The sequence below is a fragment of the Carcharhinus amblyrhynchos genome, chromosome 35 (assembly GCF_965287045.1).
Source record: "Carcharhinus amblyrhynchos chromosome 35, sCarAmb.v2.hapA, whole genome shotgun sequence".
Taxonomy (NCBI): Eukaryota; Metazoa; Chordata; class Chondrichthyes; order Carcharhiniformes; family Carcharhinidae; genus Carcharhinus; species Carcharhinus amblyrhynchos.
This window is the reverse complement of record NC_137358.1, coordinates 7,822,788-7,844,962: the sequence shown is the minus strand read 5'-3', so window position 1 is coordinate 7,844,962 and position 22,175 is coordinate 7,822,788. Positions and strand designations below refer to the sequence as shown.

At 47.1% G+C, this 22,175-nt stretch overlaps 1 protein-coding gene across 2 annotated transcripts in view; it reads right to left on the bottom strand.

Annotated features, from left to right (window-relative positions):
- Positions 1 to 22,175, bottom strand: part of LOC145361574 (protein kinase C and casein kinase substrate in neurons protein 3) — a 71,537-nt gene that overhangs the window by 9,537 nt on the left and 39,825 nt on the right. Inside the window, exons 2-6 of one of the 2 annotated variants that reach the window (XM_080217411.1) lie at positions 17,760 to 17,889; positions 13,633 to 13,789; positions 8,787 to 9,022; positions 5,073 to 5,228; positions 1,303 to 1,478 (exon numbers count right to left, since the gene is read on the bottom strand). In XM_080217411.1, the coding sequence (XP_080073537.1) occupies positions 1,303 to 1,478; positions 5,073 to 5,228; positions 8,787 to 9,022; positions 13,633 to 13,789; positions 17,760 to 17,819 (785 nt within the window). In that variant the 5' untranslated portion in view covers positions 17,820 to 17,889. The remainder of the gene's footprint in view (positions 1 to 1,302; positions 1,479 to 5,072; positions 5,229 to 8,786; positions 9,023 to 13,632; positions 13,790 to 17,759; positions 17,890 to 22,175) is intronic. The other variant, XM_080217412.1, reaches the window with a different exon arrangement.

The following is a 22,175-nucleotide window of genomic DNA, read 5'->3' as shown; positions in this document are numbered from 1 at the left end:
CCTGGACTGTTGTAACTCTTGGTGAAGTTCACATCTATCAACTGTGCCATGGCACCGTGACCAAATAACCATTCTCCACATGTGGGCTTAGGCAGAAGGTGACACTGAGTATTTGATTTGATGGGGACCTTGCCCGGACCTGATTTGACATCCATGCATGTCGAAAGTGCACGGTGGCACAGAGGTTAGCACTGCTGCCTCAGAGTGAAAAGGACCTGGGTTCAATTCCGGCCTCAGCTCACTATCTGTGTGGAGTTTGCATGTTCTCCCCGTGTCTGCATGGGTTTCCTCCTGGTGCTCTGATTTCCTCCCACTACAGTCCAAAGATTTATGGGTTAGGTGAATTGGTCATGCTACATTGCCCCTTAGTGTCAGGGGGATCAGCAGGGTAAATGTGTGGCGTTAAGGGAATAGGGCCTGGGTGGAATTATGATTGGTGCAGACTCGATCGGCCGACTAGCCTCCTCCTGCACTGTCGCGTTTCTATGATCTCAGCAGGAATGAACAACGACCAAAGTGTAGCTCTCCAACACGTGGTCCAATTCTTAGTATCTCAAATGGAGTTAGCCCTGTCAGTCATCAACTTATTGCTCATCTCACATAGTCATTCAGCCTGTGAAGATCTCTGGAGAGCAATCCAGTTCTCTCTCACTATCCTGTAACCCTGCAAGATTATTACTCTCAAGTGCCATCCACTTTCCCTTTGAAATCAGTGATTGTCCCTGCTAACAGCATCCCATTGCTGGCATATATCCATTGCATCCAAGGAAGAGATAGTTAATTTGTTACATTTTTGCCTACAGCCATACTATCTGAGAACATCTGATCTCGGCAGCTAAGTAGACTCCGTCCTGATTAGTGCTTGGATGGGAGACCGTCTGCGAATAGCAGGTGCAGTAGGCTATCGCTTCTTGATCTTTTGGCTAAGATCAAGCCTAAGATGGGGTACAATGCCACATCTTGTCAGCTTGGATCTTGTTTGTGTGTGTGTCTCTCTCTCTCGTGAGGATCACAAATTGGGTTCAGTTGGACCTTGAATTTGGATTTGGGGGGCAAGCAAGAAATGGATTTGGATTTGCCCAGTCCATTGTGAACGTTGGCTTTGTAACTTTAAGGATGAGTTAAAAATTTTTTTAAAAAACAGGAGTTCCAATTGTCTATCATTCAATGCCCAAGAAGGTTCTTTCTTACATTCTCCCTGAAATCCTGTTTCCCTTAGTCCTAGCAACATCAGCTCATGGGAACAGCTTGTCCCTTATGGTAAAGATGATTTGGAGGACTAGAATGTAGCTTCAACCTCACCTTTCATTGTTGGTGACATCGAGGTGCCGGTGAATGGACAAGAAGATCTGTTTGAGAAAGATTATGCGTTTCTGCTCCATCTGCTGACTCTGGTCAAAGACCATCTCCATTTCCTCCATGTATTTTGGATTGTACTTGTTTAAATCTTCCATTGTCTTTGTGTAGCGCGTTTTAACCTTGACATGGGAGAGAACGGAGAAGGCAGAAGATGAGTGCGAAAAGAGAGACATCCCCTACACAACACACACACACACCCCAATGGTGTCAGCAGCTGCTCTCTCGCCTCTAATTTTGGTAGATTGAGGGTTTAGAGTCCGGAGTCTTGGGCACGTACAATACAGGAGTGCTACACGATCAGAAATGACATCTTTTTAAAATTGTGTCACAAAGTGGGGCAGCATAGTGGTTAGCACTGCTGCCTTACATCATCAGCGATCCAGGTTTGATTCCGGCCTCAGGTTACTGTCTGTGTGGAGTTTGCACGTTCTCTCTGTGTCTGCGTGGGTTTCTGCCGGGTTCTCCGGTTTCCTCCCACAGTCCAAAAATAATGTAACCCTACTTGTGACTAATAAATAAACTTCACTTTAAAGTAAATTTACATTAATACTGTGAAAATCCCCTAGTCGCCACACTCCAGTGCCTGTTCGGGTACACTGAGGGAGAATTTGGCGTGGCCAATGCACCTAACCTGCACATCATTCAGATTGCGGGAGGAAACCGGAGCACCCAGAGGAAACCCACGTAGACACAGAGACTCCACACAGATAGTGATCCAAGCCAGGAATTGAACCCGGGTCCCTGACGTTGTGAGTTAGCAGTGCTAACTACTGTGCCACCTTGTTGCCTGAGATGTGATGTTAAATCAATTTCCTTCTTATCCTCAAGTTGGGTAAAAGATCCTCTGACACTATTTCAAAGAAGTGCAGGGGAGTTGTCTTGACTAATATACATCCTTCATCCAAAACATTGCTAAAATAGACCAACAATAATGGCCATTACAATAATGTTGGACCTTACAAAAAGTGCTTCATTAGCTGTAAAATTAACTGCATAGGTTTCCTCCAGGTGCTCCAGTTTCCTCCCACTGTCAAAAAGATGTGCTGGTTAGGTGGATTGGCCATGCTAAATTGACCCTAGTGTCAGGGGGATTAGCGGGGTGAATATGTGGGGTTGCGAGAGTACAGCCTGGGTGGGATTGTGGTCAGTGCAGACTCAGTGGGCTAAATGGCCTCCTCCTGCACTGCAGGAATTCTATGAAAGCGTTTTGGGCTAGCAGAGGTTGTGTGACATACAAAGAAGTTCATGTTTTCAAAAGTTATTTATTGATTAACCGTGAGAATGATAAACCCTGAGCAAATAAACTGCTCCATCAATCACGGGCTCAACGTCACCAATTGTGGCATGCACGGCTGGGACGGCTTGTGCATAAACAGTTATTAGCTTTGTACATTGATTGATGCAACACATTCCCAAGCATTGACAATGTAAGCACATCAGTAATATTGGTGATGCCCTCAGCTGGACTTTAGAAACTGAACACCGCTGTTAGCTAAATTTCTGTTATGTTGGTGGAGCTGGCAATGGGACTTCTGCAGGAAACTTGTATGATAACATCTAAATCCTTGGGTGATCTGGTAGAATAGAATCCTGCACTGCAGAAGAGCCCATTAGGCCCATCGAGTTTGCACCAACCACAATCACACCCAGGCCTTATCCCCATAACCCCCCATGCATTTACCCTAGCTAGTCCCCTTGACACTAAGGGTCAAATTCAGCACGGCCAATCCACCTCACCCACATATCTTTGGAGCATAGGAAGAAACTGGAGCACCCGGAGGAAACCCACACAGACACAGGGAGAACATGCAAACTCCACACAGGCAGTGACCTAAGCCTGGGAATCGAACCCAGGTCCCTGGTGCTGTGAGGCAGCAGTGCTAATCACTGTGCCACCGTGGCACCCATGGTAGTGCAGTACATTGTACATAAATTCATAAGATATAGGACCATTCAGCCCCTTGAACCCACTTCGGCACTCAATCAGATCAGGACCCATCTATATCCATTTGGTTCATAAGTTCATGAGACATAGGACCAGAAGTACGCCATTCTGCCCATCGAGTCCACTCTGCCATTCGATCATGGCTGATATGCTCCTCATCCCCATTTTCCAATAAATTCAGAAGATATAGGAGGGCTCCCAGGTTTGGATATCTGAGGCTGGATTTCTGAAGCTGAATGCAGACAGACCAGAGGGTGCACAGGCCCAGAAAAGGGGAGCATTATATTAATAGAGATGATGTCTTATGCACTCAAATGCAATTTACATGGGTGTAAAAGATCCTACGGGATGATTTGAGAAAAGCAGCAGATTTCTCCCAACGCCCTGGGAGAATTATTCTCCCGTTATCACCAACAAATTAACCGAACATTCATCTTAGTACATAGGTGGGAAGTTGCTGTACAGAACTTGGCTGCTGAGTTTGCTTAGGGGAAACCAAAGAGAAAATTTCAGCAGGTCTGGCAAGATCTGTAAGGTGAGCAAAGAGCTGCCGTTTCGAATTCAGATGACCCTTCGTCAAAGCTGCAAGTCCATTAGAGAGTTTCCCCGTGCAGTTTGAATCCTGCCGACTACGTAATTCCCAATTAAGTTTCACCACATCCCCTTGCAAAGAGTGGTGCCTTATGTCACCTTGGGCTTTGACAAAGGGTCACCTGGACTCGAAACGTCAGCTCTTTTCTCTCCTTACAGATGCTGCCAGACCTGCTGAGATTTTCCAGCATTTTCTCTTTTGGTTTCAGATTCCAGCATCTACTATAATTTGCTTTTATCCAGAATTTGCTCAGGGTGTCAGCTGTGGCTCAGCAAGTCACACTCACACCTCAGAATCAGACAGTTGGTGATCTGAATCTCAGGATTCAGGCTGACTCTTCCAGTGCAGTACCAAGGCAGTGCTGCACTGTCAGAAGTGCTGTCTTCCAGGTAAGGCGTTAATGATTAGGTGCATTGACCCGAACAGGCATCAGTGTGGCGACTAGGGGAATTTCACAGTAACTTAATTGCAGTGTTAATGTAAGCCTTACTTGTGACTAAAAAATAAACAAACTTTCATTTGTCATTTGCACACTGACGGCACAGTGGTTAGCATTACTGCCTCACAGCACCAGGGACCTGGGTTCAATTCCCAGTTTGGGTCACTATCTATGCAGACTTTGCAATTCTTCCCATGTCTGTGTGGGTTTCCTCCAGGTGCTCTGGTTTTCCTCCCTACTATCCAAAGATGTGTAGGTTAGGTGGATTGGCCATGCTAAATTGCCCCTTAGCATACAAAGATGTGTAGAGTAGATGCATTAGCCACAGTAAATATGCAGGATTATGGGATTAAGGCAGGGAAGAAGGCCTGAGTAGGATGCTGTGTTAGAGAATCAGTACAGGCTTGATGGGCCAACTAGACTGTAGGGCTTCTATAATCTCAAGAGACTTTTTTTTTCAAAAGAGCAATGTCATTCTCCCCAGTATCCAGGCCCATGTTAATCCCTCGACCAATATCACCAAAACACAGGATCTAATCTTCATCACCTCACTGCTGTTTGTGGGAGCTTGCTGTGTATTTCCTACATAATGACAGTGACAGCACTCCCAGAGTACATCATTGGCTATAAAGCAATTTGAGTCATTCCAGGGACATGAAAGGCGCTATATAAATGCAAGTTTTCTTTTGCTATTTGTGCATACACACACACAAAAAACACTGAATTTCTGCTCTCACCTTTTCTGCTTCCTGGTTACACTTCTCTCTCTGCCCCTGGAGTTTGCGCTGTTTCGACGCGGATGTGGCCTGATTGGCTCTGCCACTGTTCTCCCGGACGATGGCCACCCGCTCCTTTTTGCGTTTGGCGTGGTACAGTTTCTTCAGCTTTTCTGTCTGTTGGAGAGGTTGAAGGGGAGTCTAGGTTAGCGACCCCATCTCAGATTCAAATGACAGGTGATTTGATAAGAGAGGTAGAAAGTTGGGACAGGTTTAGATAAAAGTAAAAGCAAAGTTTACTTATTAGCCACGAGTTAACACTGCAATGAGGTTACTGTGAAAATCCCCCAGTCGCCCCACTCTGGGTACACTGGGGGAAAATTTAGCATAGCCAATGCACCCTAACCAGCACGTCTTTTGGACTGTGGGAGGAAACCCATGCAGACATGGGGAGAACATGCAGACTCCATACAGACAGTGACCCAAGCTGGGAATTGAACCAGGGTCCCTGGCACTGTGAGACAGCAGTGCTAACCACCGAGTGACCATGCCTCCCCTGATAAAGCTGTTCCCATTAGCAAATAGTACATGAACTGGGGGATGCAGATTTAAGGTTTTGGGCGAGAGATACAGAGAGGCTTTGAGGAAAGAACCTTTCTTTCATGCAGCAAGCAGTCAAAAGCTGGGAACCCGCTTTGTGACAATGGTGGAAGAACAGGCAATCAGTAATTTCAAAAGGGAGTCGAATGCGAACTTGAAGGAAATAAGTTTGCAGAGCTGTGGGGACGGAGCAGGGCAGCGCGACTGACTGCATTGCTCGACAGAGAGCTGGCATGTACTCAATGGGCTGAAAAGGCCACTCCTGTGGCATTAAGATCCTGAAACATCACCAGACAGTTCCCTGACTCCACAAAAACTTTCAGCTCTGAGGGACGGAGTGACGGAGACGGGTCTGACTAAGGCTGACAACATCCAGTCACCAAGCCCTGGGAATGGGACTGTTTAAAATAAAAATCACATGGGGAGGGAGGGAGGGAGGGATGGTGGGGGGTGAGATGGGGAGGGAGGGAGGGAGGGATGGTGGGGGGCGAGATGGGGATGGATGGTGGGGGGCGAGATGGGGATGGATGGAGGGAGGGAGGGAGGGATGGTGGGGGGCGAGATGGGGATGGAGGGAGGGAGGGATGGTGGGGGGTGAGATGGGGATGGAGGGAGGGAGGGATGGTGAGGGGCGAGCTGGGGATGGAGGGAGGGAGGGATGGTGGGGGGCGAGATGGGGATGGAGGGAGGGAGGGATGGTGGGGGGCGAGATGGGGATGGAGGGAGGGAGGGATGGTGGGGGGGCGAGATGGGGATGGAGGGAGGGATGGTGGGGGGCGAGATGGGGAGGGAGGGATGGAGAGGATGGGGAAGGGGCATGGGGAGTGATATGGGAGAGAATGGTATGGAGAGGGAGGGTGGGGGATAGATGGGGGTATGGGGAGGGAGTGGGAAGATAGGGAAGGGGGCATGGAGAGGGAGGGTGATGGGGTGGGGGATTGGAGTTTGGATGAGGGGCTGCGTGGTGGGGACTATGGAGGGATGGGAGTTGGTGGTGTTGAGATGGCGGTGTGGGCTCGTTGGGCCAAAGGGCCTGTTTCCCGGGCTGATTTTGTTCTTTTGAGTGGGGAGGGTTGGGAGTGGTTGGTAGTGGGCACATTAGACAGTCATGCAGCCTCAGACACCCAGAACGTTGTCACATTCCAGAGGCATCTCCAGCATGGACCAACTCCTTGAATAGAGTGGGGTCGAGAAAAGAAAAATTAAAATGCAAACTTGTAATGACTTAAAGCATCCACCAAGTGGCATCAGAAACTTTAAAATGATCAGTGATGGGGAATTTGTTTGCAATGCCAGGCAATGCCCTGAAACTAAATTAATTTGTCACTGTCACAGGCTACACAGATAAATAGTTTCACATTCCAGGAATCATAGGTTGGGAATGTTCCTGTCCGGCAGCCAGTCGCAAAGTCAAATATTATGTAAGTGTCGATTGTGGGAGAAAAGGACTGGAATGAGAGGGATATGATACCATTTGAGTTACTGGCCTCTGACATTCCCCGTCTAGATTCCTGTGTGAAAAAGAACCATTTTACTCAAGACATCAGTGGATGCCAGTACGTGCTGAGCTGTTCACACACCGTGTATCAGTCACACAGCAAGGAAATTTCCCTCTTTTAAAAAAAATCATAGAATCCTTACAGTGCAGAAGGAGGCCATTCAGCCCATCAAGTCTGCACTGACTCTCCCGCATAACATCCGACCCAAGCCCTCTATCTCCACAACCCTGCGTGTTTACCCTGGCCAATCCACCTAACCTCCACATCTTTGAACACTAAGTGGCGATTTCCCACACAAAGGGGCAATGTAGCACGGCCAATCAACCTAACCCCCACATCTTTCGGACTGTGGGGGGGAAACCGGAGCACCTAGAGGAAACCCATGTAGAGACGGGGAGAACATGCAAACTCCACACAGCGAACCAAGGCTGGAATCGAACCTGGGTCCCTAGTGTTGTGAGGCAGTAGTGCTAACTACTGAGCCCCCATGCCGCCAATAGTTCTGGTGTGGTTATGTATTTTTAATGGTGGGAGGAATGTTGGGGGGGGTGGGGGTGGTGAGAATTATATATTGTGTTTGTAATAACTTCAAATCAGGCCACTGAGGTTGGCCTACTGGAATAGGAACTCCCTGATTAAGGAGTCAATTGATTGTTTACGTCGAATATTTTAGACTACACTCCCTTTTTAGTCACCTTAAAACACCTTTTATTGATGTTTTGTTTGCACTTCAGTCCCATGCTCCTGATCTACAGACAGTGGCGGGGGTGGCAGTGGTGGCAGCGAAGACAGAGAACCTCCTCAAGAACCTGCTCCTGGGCTTGTCTAAACCTAGTAAGAAGTCTCACAACACCAAGTTAAAGTCCAACAGGTTTATTTGTAGCAAATGCCACTAGCTTTCGGAACTGGCTGACGAAGGAACAGCCAGTTCCGAAAACTAGTGGCGTTTGCTACAAATAAACCTGTTGGACTTTAACCTGGTGTTGTGAGACTTCCTACTGTGTTTACCCCAGTCCAATGCTGGCATCTCCACATCCTGTCTAACCTTGCCATAAACAGGTCCATGCAGCGGGCGACCAAGGGGGTCGTCTGGCCCGACTATCTGTCTGCCCCTCTAACACGGCTACATTCGCTGTCCCTGGTGTCCGAGGGCACTATAGAGACCTTCCGTGCCCGCTGGGCACCACAGGGGCTGGAGTGTATCATAGACTCCTTCAATCACATCCAAAAAGTTTTAAGTTTCTACTTTGGCTTTTGTTTCGGGCGGTTCACTTCTATTTTTTGGGGGAGCTGCCCCTTTTTAGTTTGTCCTTCAATTAATTTAGTTCACTTGTTTAACCAAAAAAAGGACCGGAATCAATTGATGGGCCAATCAGGGAGTCTCTTCCGTGTATTTAACCGGGAGTGTCAATTCCTCTGGCACTCCTGAAGGTAGACAGTTGACTGATTGCATTCTGTGTACTGCTATTGGAATCGTAAATAGAGGGATTTTGGGTGATGGGACTTCGTTACAGTACTGGATGACTTACCACTAGCGTGTACAATTTAGTGTATGTGTGCTGCATTCCTGTTTAAGGTGGTACCAGTTATGGAACACACACATCATGGGCCCATTATGATCTGAATTGTGACATACTTTTTTCAGTTTCTTTGTCCAGGGCTTCTGTGCTTTTCGGAATCCACCCTTCACCTCGTGGGTCTCCTTGAAGCCCCCGAAGAATTTCTTGTGGTACGTCTCCCTCTGCCAGTTCTGAATCTTGGCCGTGTCCTCGGTCACCAGTGATTTCTGGATCTCCACGTGGAGCTCGCTCAGCCGGTCTGCGGAGGTAAGGAAGGCGTGCCACGCCTTCAACAGAGTACCGTACATAGGACCTGGTGAGTACAATTGACAGGCTGGTTATACTTGGAATGCAGTTAGGTCCGCTACAAACTACGATGTGGATTGTCGGTGTTGGACTAGGGTGTGCACAGTAAGAAGTCTCACAACACCAGGTTAAAGTCCAACAGGTTTTTATTTGGAATCACGAGCTTTCAGAGGCCTGCTCCTTGAGTAGCCACTCACCTGATGAGTTTAAGTTCAGTCATTAGTGCCACAAGTGGGCTTACTTGTCCCTGGAGAGGCGGCACGGTGGCACAGTCGTTAGCACTGCTGCCTCACAGCGTCAGGAACAAGGGTTTGATTCCTGGCTTGGGTCACTGTGTGGAGTTTGCACATTCTCCCTGTGTCTGTGTGGGTTTCCTCCGGGTGCTCTGGTTTTCTCCTCAGTCCAAAGATATGCCGGTCAGGTGCATTGGTCATGCTAAATTCTCCTTCAGTGTACCCAAACAGGTGCAGAGTGTGGCAACTATTTTCACAGTAACTTCATTACAGTGTGAATGTAAGCCTATTAAATAAACTCTATTAACACTGCAAGTGCTATGAAAATCCTCCAGTCACCACATTCGGGAGCCTGTTCAGGCACACCGAGGGAGAATTTAGCATGGCCAATGTACCCTAACCCGCACATCTTTCAGACTGAGAGAGGAAACCGGAGCACCTGGAGAAAACCCACCCAGATACGGGGAGACTGTGCGCAGACAGTGACCTAAGCTGGGAATCAAACCCGGGTCCCTGGTGCTGTGTAGCAGCAGTGCTAACCACAGTGCCGCTGAAGGAGCAGTGCTCTGAAAGCTCGTGATTCCAAATAAAACACCTTAAATAGCCAATCAATCTTCCTGAGGATACAGTCACTAAAGAGAATCAATCCACTTACAAGTGGAGTCAGAACTGGTCCTGCTGAAGAAACAGTTACAACTCGGGCTACTGCTTCTACTTCAGTCAGTGTCATTAACTTAGACAAACAACTCCAAGGTAGATGCAAAAATAGGAATTGCATTTGTATAGTGCCATCCACAATCTCAGAGCGCCTCCCAACTAATAATAGACATTTCTTTTGAAGTGTAGTCACTGTTGTAATGGATGAAACACACCAGCTAGTTTACAAACATCAATATCAATGTTAAAATGGTGTAGTGCTACTATCATTTGACTATTAATGCTAATGTTCTGGGACCAGGGTTGGAATCCCAACACGGCAGATGGTGGAATTTAACTCAGTCTGGGAATTAAGAATCTACTGATGACCATTGTTGGAAAAACCCATCCGGTTCACGAACGTCCTTTAGGGAAGGAAATCTGCCGTCCTTATCCAGTCTGGCCTACATGTGACACCAGAGCCACAGCAATGTGGTTGACTCTCAACTGCCGTCCAAGGGCAGCTAGGGATGGGCAATAAATGCTGGCCCAGCCAGCGATGCCCATGTCCCACAAATGAATTTCTAAAAATATTGAGCTGAAATTCTCATCCTGGTTCCGCCAAAGGGATTTTCTGATCCCTCTGATGGTGACACACCACCCCCTCCCCCGACCCCACCAACGATTTCCCAGCAGCCACGGGTGGGAGCAATGGGAAAGCCTGGTAACAACAGCGGGGACTGGAAGAGCCCGCCACTGCCGCTAATCATGCTCTGGGGGCGGAAATCCCACCCTCGTATTTCTACAGCACGTTTCCCAATCTCAGGGTGTCCCACAGCCAATGAAGTATGACCGCAAAGTGCGCACACTACCCACAGCTGATGAACAAGTGGGAAAGAGTGTTTGGAGCTCAGCAGGAAGAAACAAGGGGTGTCTGGAACACCACTGGACACAGTGATCTCCAGATACAGGAAGAGAGAAACAGGCAGAGGGGAGAGCGAGAGAGAGACACCATCAGGGAACAAGCCTTTGCTTGTCTTGTGTCTAACGGCGGAAGAGATGTGCTGGAAGATCCTCCCCTGAACTTTAAAGAGAAGGTTTTTTGGCATGAAATCGGAAACCAGCTTCCTAGTAGCGGGTGGCATGTGAGAGTTCCGCTGGAGATCATGAGAGGTGACCAAGCCAAGATTTTCAATTTGGTGTACAGGCTATTTCTCCAACAGGGCTGTGACCATCATAGTCTATTAATAAACCATAGTACCTGAGAGAATCCAATCTAAGTCATAGTTGAGGAATAAATAGCATGAGGCTTCTCATAGAAATAGGAGGCCATCCAGCCTCTCGAACCATTCAGTTCACTCACGGCTGATCAGTACCTCGGTTCCATTTACCCAACTTTACTCCATATCCTTTGGACTCTTAGCCTTGAGCCCATAGTCTTGGAGTTCCAATAGTCCCCCAGCATCCACAACTCTTGGGGAGGGTGAGCTGGAGGATTGAGTTCCAAATTTTCACAAACCTCAGTTAAAAAAGGTGGCGCAAAAACAGAAAATCTCAGTGGGTCTGATGGCATCTGTGGAGAGAGAATAGAGCCAACATTTCGAGTCAGGATGACCCTTGGTCCGTGCAGGACAAAGTCTCTGAGGAAGGGTCATAGAGGTTTACAGCAAGGAAACAGGCCCTTCTGCCCATCTTGTCCATGCCAACCTTTTTATTTTATCGACTAAGCTAGTCCCATGTTTGCACCATATCCCTCTGTACTCATCTTACCCACATAACTGTCTAAATGGTTTTCAAAAGATGGAAACTGTGCCCGCCTTTACTACTGCCTCTGGCAGCTTGTTCCAGACACTCACCACCCTGTGTGAAAAAAATTGCCCCTCTGGAGCCTTTTGTATCTCTCCCCAGACTCAATGTTGGCTCTATTCTCTCTCCACAGACGCTGTCAGACCTGCTGAGATTTTCCAGCATTTTTTGTTTCTGTTTCACATTTGAGCAGCACGGTGACACAGTGGTTAGCACTGCTGCCTTGCAGCGTCAGGGACCCAGGTTTGATTCCCAGCTTGGGTCACTGTCTGTGTGGAGTTTGCACGTTCTCCCCGTGTCTGCATGGGTTTCCTCCGGGTGCTCCGGTTTCCTCCCACAGTCTGAAAGACGTGCTGGTTAGGGTGCATTGACCCGAACAGGCACTGGAGTGTGACAACTGGGGGATTTTCACAATAACTTCATTGTAGTGTTAATGTAAGACTATTGTGACACTAACTTTAACTTTTGATTCCAGCACCTACAGTATTTTGCTTTTACATTTGGAAAATAGCACCGGATTTAACTCCCAAAATGTCTAGCTCCAATTATAAACCTGTTGAAGACCTGATCAGTACAGATCTGATATCATTCTGGAGACTGACACTCCCAGTGTGGTACTGAATGAGTGCTACACTGTTGAAGGTGCTGTCTTTTGGATAAAGATATTAAGCTGAGGCTCTGTCTTCCCTCCCAAGCAGATGTAAAAGATTCCATGATGGAAGATGGATGTAAAAGATTCCTGCTTGCATTCAGACTCATTGTCCAAGCAGTGCTTTTTTATATTTATTCATGGGACATGGACATCACTGACTGGGCTGGCTATGGCTCAGGAGTCGCATGTAGGCCAGACCAGATAAGGATGGCAGACTTCCTTCCCTAAAAGGACATTGGTGAACCATTTGGGTTTTTCTGACAATTGGCAATGGTTTCACGGTCATTAACAGGTATTATTTATTGAATTTAAATTGCCACCATCAGCCGTGGTGGGATTCAAACCCTGGGGTCCCCAGGACATTCGCTGAGTTTCTGGATTAATTGCATAGCGATAACACCACTAGGCCATCACCTCCCCAAAAGTCTTTCCTAATGTCCTTACTAACAAAAGGAATAGTTCTATGCGAACAGGGAATGTTTGGGAAGCCTCGAATGGACACCCCACCCCCACCCCTACCCTTCACCTAGAATTGGAGGATTTTACAATACGTTCAGTCTGTCTTGTACGTTTGGCTGTTTGACAGAGTCCCTTGCTTTTTGTTATATACCCCTGCCAATGATTTCTCTGAGTACATGCACCTTCTGAAAATTTAGTTGAATCTGATCCTACCACTCTTCGAGAGACTGCCTGAAGACCATCAGGTGAAAAGGTATTCTCCCATTTCCTCTAGGATGTCTTTTCCCAATTATTTTAAATCCGTGACCTTTTGTAACCAACACATTTACCAAAACAAAGAGTTTCTCTCGATTTCCTATGTCGAACCTCCTCAGTTTTGAATAACTGATAAATTTCTCCATCAGCTTCCCCACTGGAAGGGCAACCAGCCCATCTTCTCCAACCTCACCACACAATGGCCTCCCTCATAGAATCCTTACAGTGCAAAGGAGGCCATTCAGCCCTCCAACTCTGCACCAACCACAATCCCATTCAGGCCCTATTCCCATAACTCCACATACTTACTGCGAATCCCTCTGACACTAAGGGTCAATTTAGCATGGCCAATCAACCTAACCCACACATCTTTGGAGTGTGGGAGGAAACCGGAGCACCCGGAGGAAACGCTCGCAGACACAGGGGATAACGTGCAAACTCCACACAGACAGTGATCCAAACCGGGAATTGAGCCTGGGTCCCTGGCGCTGAGAGGCAGCAGTGCTAACCACCGTGCCACTGTGTTGCCCCAGGAAATCCACTACTCTTACCTTTTACCCTTATGGACATACTCACTTGCTTCGACCAGTGGTTTCCACTTCCGTGACCAGGCTGAAATCTGCAGTGCGTACTGTTTCTCAATCTTGGCCCTCTCTTGAAAACACAAGATGATGTCGTTGCAGATCTTGTAGCCATCGTCCGTGCGTTTGGCCGTGCTTTTGTAGTTATCTGGCTGGGAGAGGAAATCAAAACACTGCTACTCACTTATGTTTGATTTGATTTATTGCTGTCACATGTATTGGGATAACACCCACCCCTCACTCCCCCCCAGCTCAACAGCCCTCCTCTAAATTCGGGCTGCTCCAACTCTGGCCTTCTTGTATTGCTTTCTATCACCCCACCATTAGTGACCATGCCATCTCAGCCCTAAACACTGGAATTCCAACCCTGAACCTCTCCATGCTTCTCTCCTCCTCTAAGACTTGACCAAGCATTTGATCAACTGTTTTCGCTGTCAGTGTTTGTCTCTAACACTCTCTTGTGAAGCCCCTTGGGTGATTGTACCACGTTAAAGATGCAATTCATAGAATAGAATCCCTACAGTGCATAAGGAGGCCACTGGGCGCATTGAGCCGCCACTGACAACAATCCCACCCAGACCCTATTCCCGTAATCTTACATATTTACCCTGTTAATCCTCCAGCACTAAGGGGCAATTTAGCATGGTCAATCCCCCTAACTTGCACATCTTTGGACACTAAGGGACAATTTAACATGGCCAATCCCCCTAACCTGCACATCTTTGGACTGTAGGAGGAAACTGTAGCATCCGGAGGAAACTGACAGACACGGGGAGAATGTGCAGACTCCACACAGACAGTGACCCGAGGCCAGAATTGAACCCGGGTCCCTGGTGCAGTGAGGCAGCAGTGCTAACCACTGTGCCACCCTAATTCTAATGCAGGCTGCTGCTTTTTGGGATTGCCTTAGGCCTGGAGAAGTGCACAATTGGTTTAAAGTGTCAACACGCTATACAATGGACCAGTGAGTTGACAGCTGTGATTCCTTGAGGTTGTAAGTGTTTCTGCTATGCCATCAGGCTGAAGCAGCAGTTGTGATCCTTCTTCATGAGGAACGGGGTGCATTGACATCCCCAAGCCTGTTTTGCTTTTACAACTTTAAAAAATGATTAAAAAAAAGTGATTTGAAAATAATTGTTTTGTGCGGAATGCGGTTAAAGTGTGTGCACGGAGCCATTTTCCGTAAACTATCTCAAAAAAATGGAATCAGACGGCATGCTGGTACAGTGGTTAGCGCTGCTGCCTCACAGCGCCAAGGACCCAGGTTTGATCCCCAGCTTGGGTGACTGTCAGTGCAGAGTCTGCACGTTCTCCCCGTGTCTGAGTGGGTTTCCTCCGGGTGCTCCAGTTTCCTCCCACAGTCCAAAAGACGTGCTGGATGGGGTGCATTGGCCATGCTAAATTCTCCCTCCGTGTACCCGAACAGGTGCTGGAGTGTGAGCGACTAGGGGATTTTCACAGTAACTTCATTGCAGTATTAATGTGAGCCTACTTGTGACACTTATAAACAAACTTTTTTTTAAAACTTTAGACATTTGATGAATAAAGAGTAATAAAACTTTTGTGAAGTCAACTGGATGGTGGGATTCAGCTAATATTCACTCCACCATGATGGGCCGAATGGCTGATTTCTGTACTGGAATATTCTACTGGGCAATTTTAACTTCTTATCCAGCTGAAAGTCAGTTAAAGTCCAGTGATGACCACTGAACCATTGTCGATTATTGTAAAAACCCACCTGGTTCATTAATGTCCCTTTAGAGAGAGAAATCTGCTGTCCTTACCCAGTCTGGGCTACATGTGACTTCAGTCACACAGCAACGTGGTTGAATCTCAGCTGCCCTCTTCTGGTGGCCTAGCAAATCATTCAGTTCAAGGACAACCAGGGAAGGGCAATAAATGCTGGCTCAGCCAGTGATGCCACCATCTCATAAGTGATGGACGATGTGGTGGACTGCTGTCTCTCAGTTCCAGGTTCAATTTGGCTTGGGTCACTATTTGTGTGGAGTTTGCACGAACTTCGCCCACCCCCCCCAACGTCTGCTTGGGTTTATCCGGGTGCTCTGGTTTCCTCTCTCAGTCCAAAGATGTGTGCATTGAGTTGATTGGCCATGCTAAATTGACCCTACTGTCAGGGCACTAAATAAAGAGAACAAAGAACATTACAGCACAGGAACAGGCCCTTCGGCCCTCCAAGCCTGCACTGACCATGCTGCCTGACTGAACTAAAACCCCCTATCCTTCCGGGGACCATATCCCTCTATTCCCATCCTATTCATGTATTTGTCCAGATGCCCCTTAGAAGTATCTGCTTCTACCACCTCCCCCGGCAGCGAGTTCCAGGCACCCACCACTCTGTGTAAAGAAAAGCTTGCCTCGTACATCTCCTTTAAACCTTGCCCCTCGCACCTTAAACCTGTGCCCCCTAGTAATTCATTCTTCCATCCTGGGATAAAGCTTCTGACTATCCACTCTGTCCGTGTCCCCTCTTAATCTTGTAGACTTCTATCAGGATGCCTCTCAACCACCGTCATTCCAGTGAGAACAAACCGAGCTTCTCCAACCTCTCCTCATAGCTAATGCCCTCCATACCAGGGCAACATCCTGCTAAATCTTTTTAAAAATTAGCGACACCCCAGATGGGATTCGAACCCACAGTCCCTGGCTTAGGAGGCCAATGCCTTACCCATTAGGTCACTAGGGCTACATTTATTACTATGTTAAATATTAGGGGGTTGGGGTATGGAGAGAGCGCCTGCGTTGGATTGTTGTGGGTGCAAGCTCTATGAGGCCAAATGGCCCCTTTCTGTAGGGATTCTGTGAATTTAAAAAAAAAGGCCTGCATATCTCAATGTAAATGATAGTTAAACTGTTAGTGTTTAGTGCCATCACTTAACTGAACCCAACCATAATTTCAGGCCTCCACACATGCATAGAATAATATGGAAGTCCAAAGATCCACTGATGAGGCACCCCAGACTGTCATAAATCAGAAATCAATTGTATTGACAAGAACTTCTAATTTTACTATTAGCCTTGATCTGAAAATTCTTGGAAAAGTTACGCCTCACTGAACGAGCTGGCCTGGGTTTTTAAACAGTATACTGACTCCATTGTTACCACTAAACAGTCTAACTGGCCCTGAAAAGCTATTTCAATTATTGTGTGATTTTTTTCATAATTTTTTTAAAAAAGCACATTGCTTTTTTAGAAACTTTTTTTTAAGAAGTTCATCTACTATGCCAACTTTATATTAATCATAGAATCCCTATAGTACAGGAGGCGGCCATTCAGCCCATCATGTCTGCACTGACTCTCTGATAGAGTATGTTACCCAGCCCCTATCCAGAAAACTCGACATATTTACCCCACTAATCCCCCGATCCTACACATCATGGGTACTAAGGGGCAATTTAGTATGGCCAATCCACCTAACCTACATACCCTGGGACACCAAGGGGCAATTTAGCATGGCCCAACCACCTAACCTGCACATCTTAAGACACTAAGGGGCAATTTAGCATGTCCAATCCACCAAACCTGCACACCTTTGGACTGGGGGAGGAAATTGGAGCACTCGCAGAAGGAGGTCGTTCGGCCCATCGAGTCTGCACTGAGCGCAATCTCACCCAGGTCCCATCCCTGCAATCCCACACATTTACCCCAGCTAATCCCCTGACACTAGGGTCAATTTAGCATGGCTAAACCACCTAACTCACACATCATTGGACTGTGGGAAGAAACCGAAGGAAATCCACACTGACACAGGGAAAATGTGCAAACTGTGCACAGACAGTGACCCAAGGCCGGGAACGAACCCGGGTCCCTGGTGCTGTGAGGCAACAGCGCTAACCACTGTGCTGCCCTACATGAGGCCATTCAGAAGGCCGAGCTATTTTGCCTCTTCTTGGGCTGAGGAGCCAATTATAGTTTCTCAATATTGCCCTGGGGCTGTCTGTCTGCCTGGCACAAGTCTCTTTATTATTTTTGGAGACTTTTTTTTGTGTCTCGGTAAAATGATTAACTTAAATCATCCTTCAGAACTAGATATCAGAGGAGTATTACTCGTGCTAAACACGAGTCACATCCCTTGAAGGTAAACTTTGATCTTGTGAAACTCACCATCCAGAAACTGTTGCTGGTTGCCTCTGGCCCCGGGGCATCACAGTACTTCAGAGACATGGCAGCGCAATCTTCTGTCTTCTCTCTCTCTCTATCTTACACTTACTCTTTGTTTTGCATCAACTTTCTTCTAGGAGTCAAGAGAAAAAGGAATTACAGTTGGAGAAATGCTTGCAGTTTCCATCCTGTAACGCCTTCCAGCTGTCAGAATGCTGTTATATGTTTAAAAGTTTACTATTGTCACAAGTCAGCATACATTAACGCTGCAATGAAGTTACTCTGAAAAATCCCCTAGTCGCCACACTCTGGCGCCCGATCGGGTACACTGAGGGAGAATGTAGCACTGCCAATGCAACTAACCAGAACGTCTTTCAGATACCAAACGAGAAAACGCTGGAAAATCTCAGCAGGTTTGGCAGGCATCTGTATGGAGAGAAAAGGGCTGACGTTTGGAGTCCAGATGACCCTTCATCAAAGTAAAAGGCGCAGAATGTGGGAGATATTTATACTGCAGGGTGAGGGAATGAAAGATGAGTCATAGCCATAGAAACCAGGGGAAAGACTACTAATAGCTGTCCACAGAGAGAATGAAGGGTGTGAATGGCCAAAAGGCAGAGAAGCTGTGAGTTGTGACAGATGAAGATGTTGGGGGGGGGGGGGGCGCGGGGGCAGGGAGGGGGGGGCGCTGAGTGGGAGTAGGATAGGGGTAGAACGTAGAAAAGGGGAAGCAGGGGGAGAAAAGGCAAGGGAAGGGGGATATAGTAGGGGAAAGAGTGGATTCAGACTGGGAGGAAACTGCAGCACCCGGAGGAAACCCACACAGACACAGGGAGAACACATAAACAGTGACCCAATCGAACCCACTTCGCTGGCGCTGAGAGGCAGCAGTGTTACCCACTGTGCCACCATGCCACCCAATCAATGTGGATCGATTTACCTGATGGGATGTGCAGTGGAGCAAAGCAAGAAGAAACCCTCCCGCCTTCCCGCCTTACTATCACCGGTGATAACAAGAATAGCACGATGTGTGTTTAATGCTTTAACGGATGTAACACATCAGGTGTTACAACATTGAGTTCAACAACTTTAGACTTCAACAACTTGAGGCGGACATGCTGGGATCATTTAAGACTTATCTAGATAGCCACATGGACCAACTGGGAATAGAGGGATACAAACAAACGGTCTAGTCGGGCTCATGAGCGGCGCAGGCTTGGAGGGCCGAAGGGCCTGTTCCTGTACTGTATTGTTCTTTGTTCTTTGACTGTGAACTTCCTCCTCCGCCTTGATCCTTTTTGTCCCAATCCAACCCTCTCCATGCTGCACCTCACAGGACCATCTGTCTCTTGTTTTTTGGTTTTCTCTCACCGCTGTTCTCCCGTTAACATACTTTGCTATCTTGCCTTTGTGTCACTATCAGCACTTTCTGTAGTCCTCAACACTGCCATTAACACTTTGATTTGATTTATTATTGTCACGTGTGTCGGGATACAGTGAAAAGTATTGTTTCTTACATGCTACACAGACACTTAACTGTATATAGTTCTTAACTATAGTGCCAGCACGGCGGGCAGGGGGAGACCAGGACAGGTTGTTGGTGATCTGGACCCCTAAAAACTTGAAGCTCTCGACCCTTTCTACTTTGCCCTCATTGATATAGGCAGGGGCATATTCTCCTCTACGCTTTCTGAAGTCAATAACAATCTCCTTATTGTTTGTCCTGTGCTCTGAACACCTTTGTAAAATCTCTCCTAACGCCCAGTTATCATTGACCTTCCATTTTACTCCACCTTTTTTCTAACTATGTGAAATCCACCACATTTATCCCTCTGTTCCCCTGAGGAAGAATCATAAGAGCTCAAATCGTAAACTTTTGTTTCTCTCTCCACAGATGCCACCATTCCTGCCAAGTTTGTACAGCATTTTCGGTTTTTATCTCAGATTTCCAGCCTCTGTAGTATTTTACTTTTATTAACACAGTGGGTGTTTGGTGAGGCTTCATGGAATCATAGATACCCTACGGTGCAAAAGGAGGTCACTCAGCTCTTCAAGCCTGCACTGACAATAATCCCAAATAGATCCTATCCCCATAACCCCACCTATTTGCCCCTGCTAATTCCTCTAAGTTACACATCTTTAGAGGCTAAGGGTCAGTTTAGCATGGCCAATCAACCTAACTCGCACATCTTTGGACTGTGGGAGGAAACCAGAGCACCCGGGGGAAACCCACTCAGACGGTGACCCAGGCCGAGAATCGAACCCGGGTCCCTGCAGCTGTGAGGCAGCAGTACAATCACTGTGCCAAGAAATATCTGTATTTATATAGCCCCTTTCACAACCTTTAGATGACACAAAGTGCTTTATAGCCATAATTCGTGCCAATTGAGAGCACAATCGGGGAGGTGGTGGGAGCGGGGTACAATAGCAGCATTTAAGGGGCAACTGGATGAATATATGAATAGGATGGGAATGGAAGAATACAGATTCCGTAAGTCCACACTGTTTTAGTTAGGTAGGCATCATGATCGGCACAGGCTTGAAGGGCCGAAGGGCCTGTTCCTGTGCTGTACTGTTCTTTGTTCTTAGTTCAGTTTTGAAGTATTGTAATATAGGAAACACACACCCAATTAGCACACAGCAAGCTCCTGCACACAGCAATGTGATAACCACCAGATAGCCTGTTATAGTGCCATTGAGGGATAAGTATTTTCCAGGACACTGGAGCACAAACCTCCCTGTTCTATTTTGAAATAAAGGTGGTAGAATCTTTTGTGTCTACTGAGAAGGGCAAGATAGACTCTGGGCTTAACGCTTCTTCCAAATGAGGGCACCTTCGACAATGCAGCACTCCCTCAGTACCACACTGGGACTGTCAGCTTAGGTAGTCTCTGAGCCCAGCTAGATAAAGTGGAGATGGAGACTATTAAATGGGGATAGAAGCATTGTCAACTAAAATCGGTTTTAGTTGATTCTGTGAATCACCAATGGTGATTCATAGAATACATACAGTGCAGAAAGAGGCCACTCAGCCCATCGAGCCTGCACCGACAACAATCCTACCTCAGCCTTATCCCCGTAATCCCACACATTTACTCCGCTAATCCCACTAACCTATACATCCCAGGACACTAGGAAGCAATTTAGCATGGCCAATAATACACCTAACCTGCACATCTTTGGAGTGTGGTAGGAAACTGGAGCATCCAGAGAAAACCCACAGAGACACGTGAAGAACATATTCATAGTTCCTTGAAAATGGAGTCACAGATGGACAGAGTGGTGAAGAAGGCATTCAGTATGCTTGCTTTCATCAGTCAGAACATTAAAGGAGTTGGGACCTCTTGAAGTTGTACAAGACATTGGTAAGGCCATACTTGGAATACTGTGTACAGTTCTGGTCATCCTATTATAGAAAGGATATTAAACTAGAAAGAATGCAGAAAAGGTTTACTAGGGTGCTACCGGGACTTGATGGATTGAGTTATAAGGAGAGGCTGGATAGACTGGGACTTTTTTCTCTGGAGCGTAGGAGGCTGAGGGGTGACCTTATAGCGGTCTATAAAATAATGAGGGGCATAGACAAGACAAGTAGTCAATATCTTTTCCAAAAGGTAGGGGAGTCTAAAACTAGAGGGCATAGGTTTAAGGTGAGAGGGGAGAGATACAAATGTATCCAGAGGGACAATTTATTGACACAAGAGGGTGATGAATGTCTGAAACAAACTGCCAGAGGTAGTAGTAGAGGCAAGTACAATTTTATCTTTTAAAAAGCATTTAGATAGTTACATCGGTACGATGGGTATAGAGGGATATGGACCAAATGCAGGCAATTGGGATTAACTTAGGGGTTTTAAAACAAAAAAACGGCAGTAGGGACAAGTTGGGCCGAAGGGCCTGTTTCCATGCTGTAAACCTCTATGACTCCACACAGACAGTCACCCAAGCCAGGAATTGAACCCAGGTCCCTGGAGCTGTGAGGCAGCAGTGCTAACCACTGTGCCACCATGTCAAAAAAATTGGAATTGAAAGCAAGACATCACTGTGGCACGACACAATCGTTGCTAGTCGGAAAACATCATCTGGTTCACTAATATCCTTTAGGGAAGGAAATCTGTCATTCTTACCCAGTCTGGCCTACATGTGACTACAGAGCCACAGCATTGTGGTTGACTCTTAACCACCCCGTAAAAGTGTCCAGCAAGTCACTCAGTTCAAGGGCAATTAGGGATAGGCAACAAATGCTGGACTTTGCCAGAAATCCTTTTTAAAAAAATGGACTGCAGTGGTTCAAGAGGGCGGCACAGTGGTTAGCACTGCTGCCTCACAGCGCTGGTGATCCGGGTTTGATTCCCGGCTCGGGTCGCTGTCTGTGCGGTCTGTACATTTTCCCCACGTGGGTTTCCTCCGGGTGCTCCG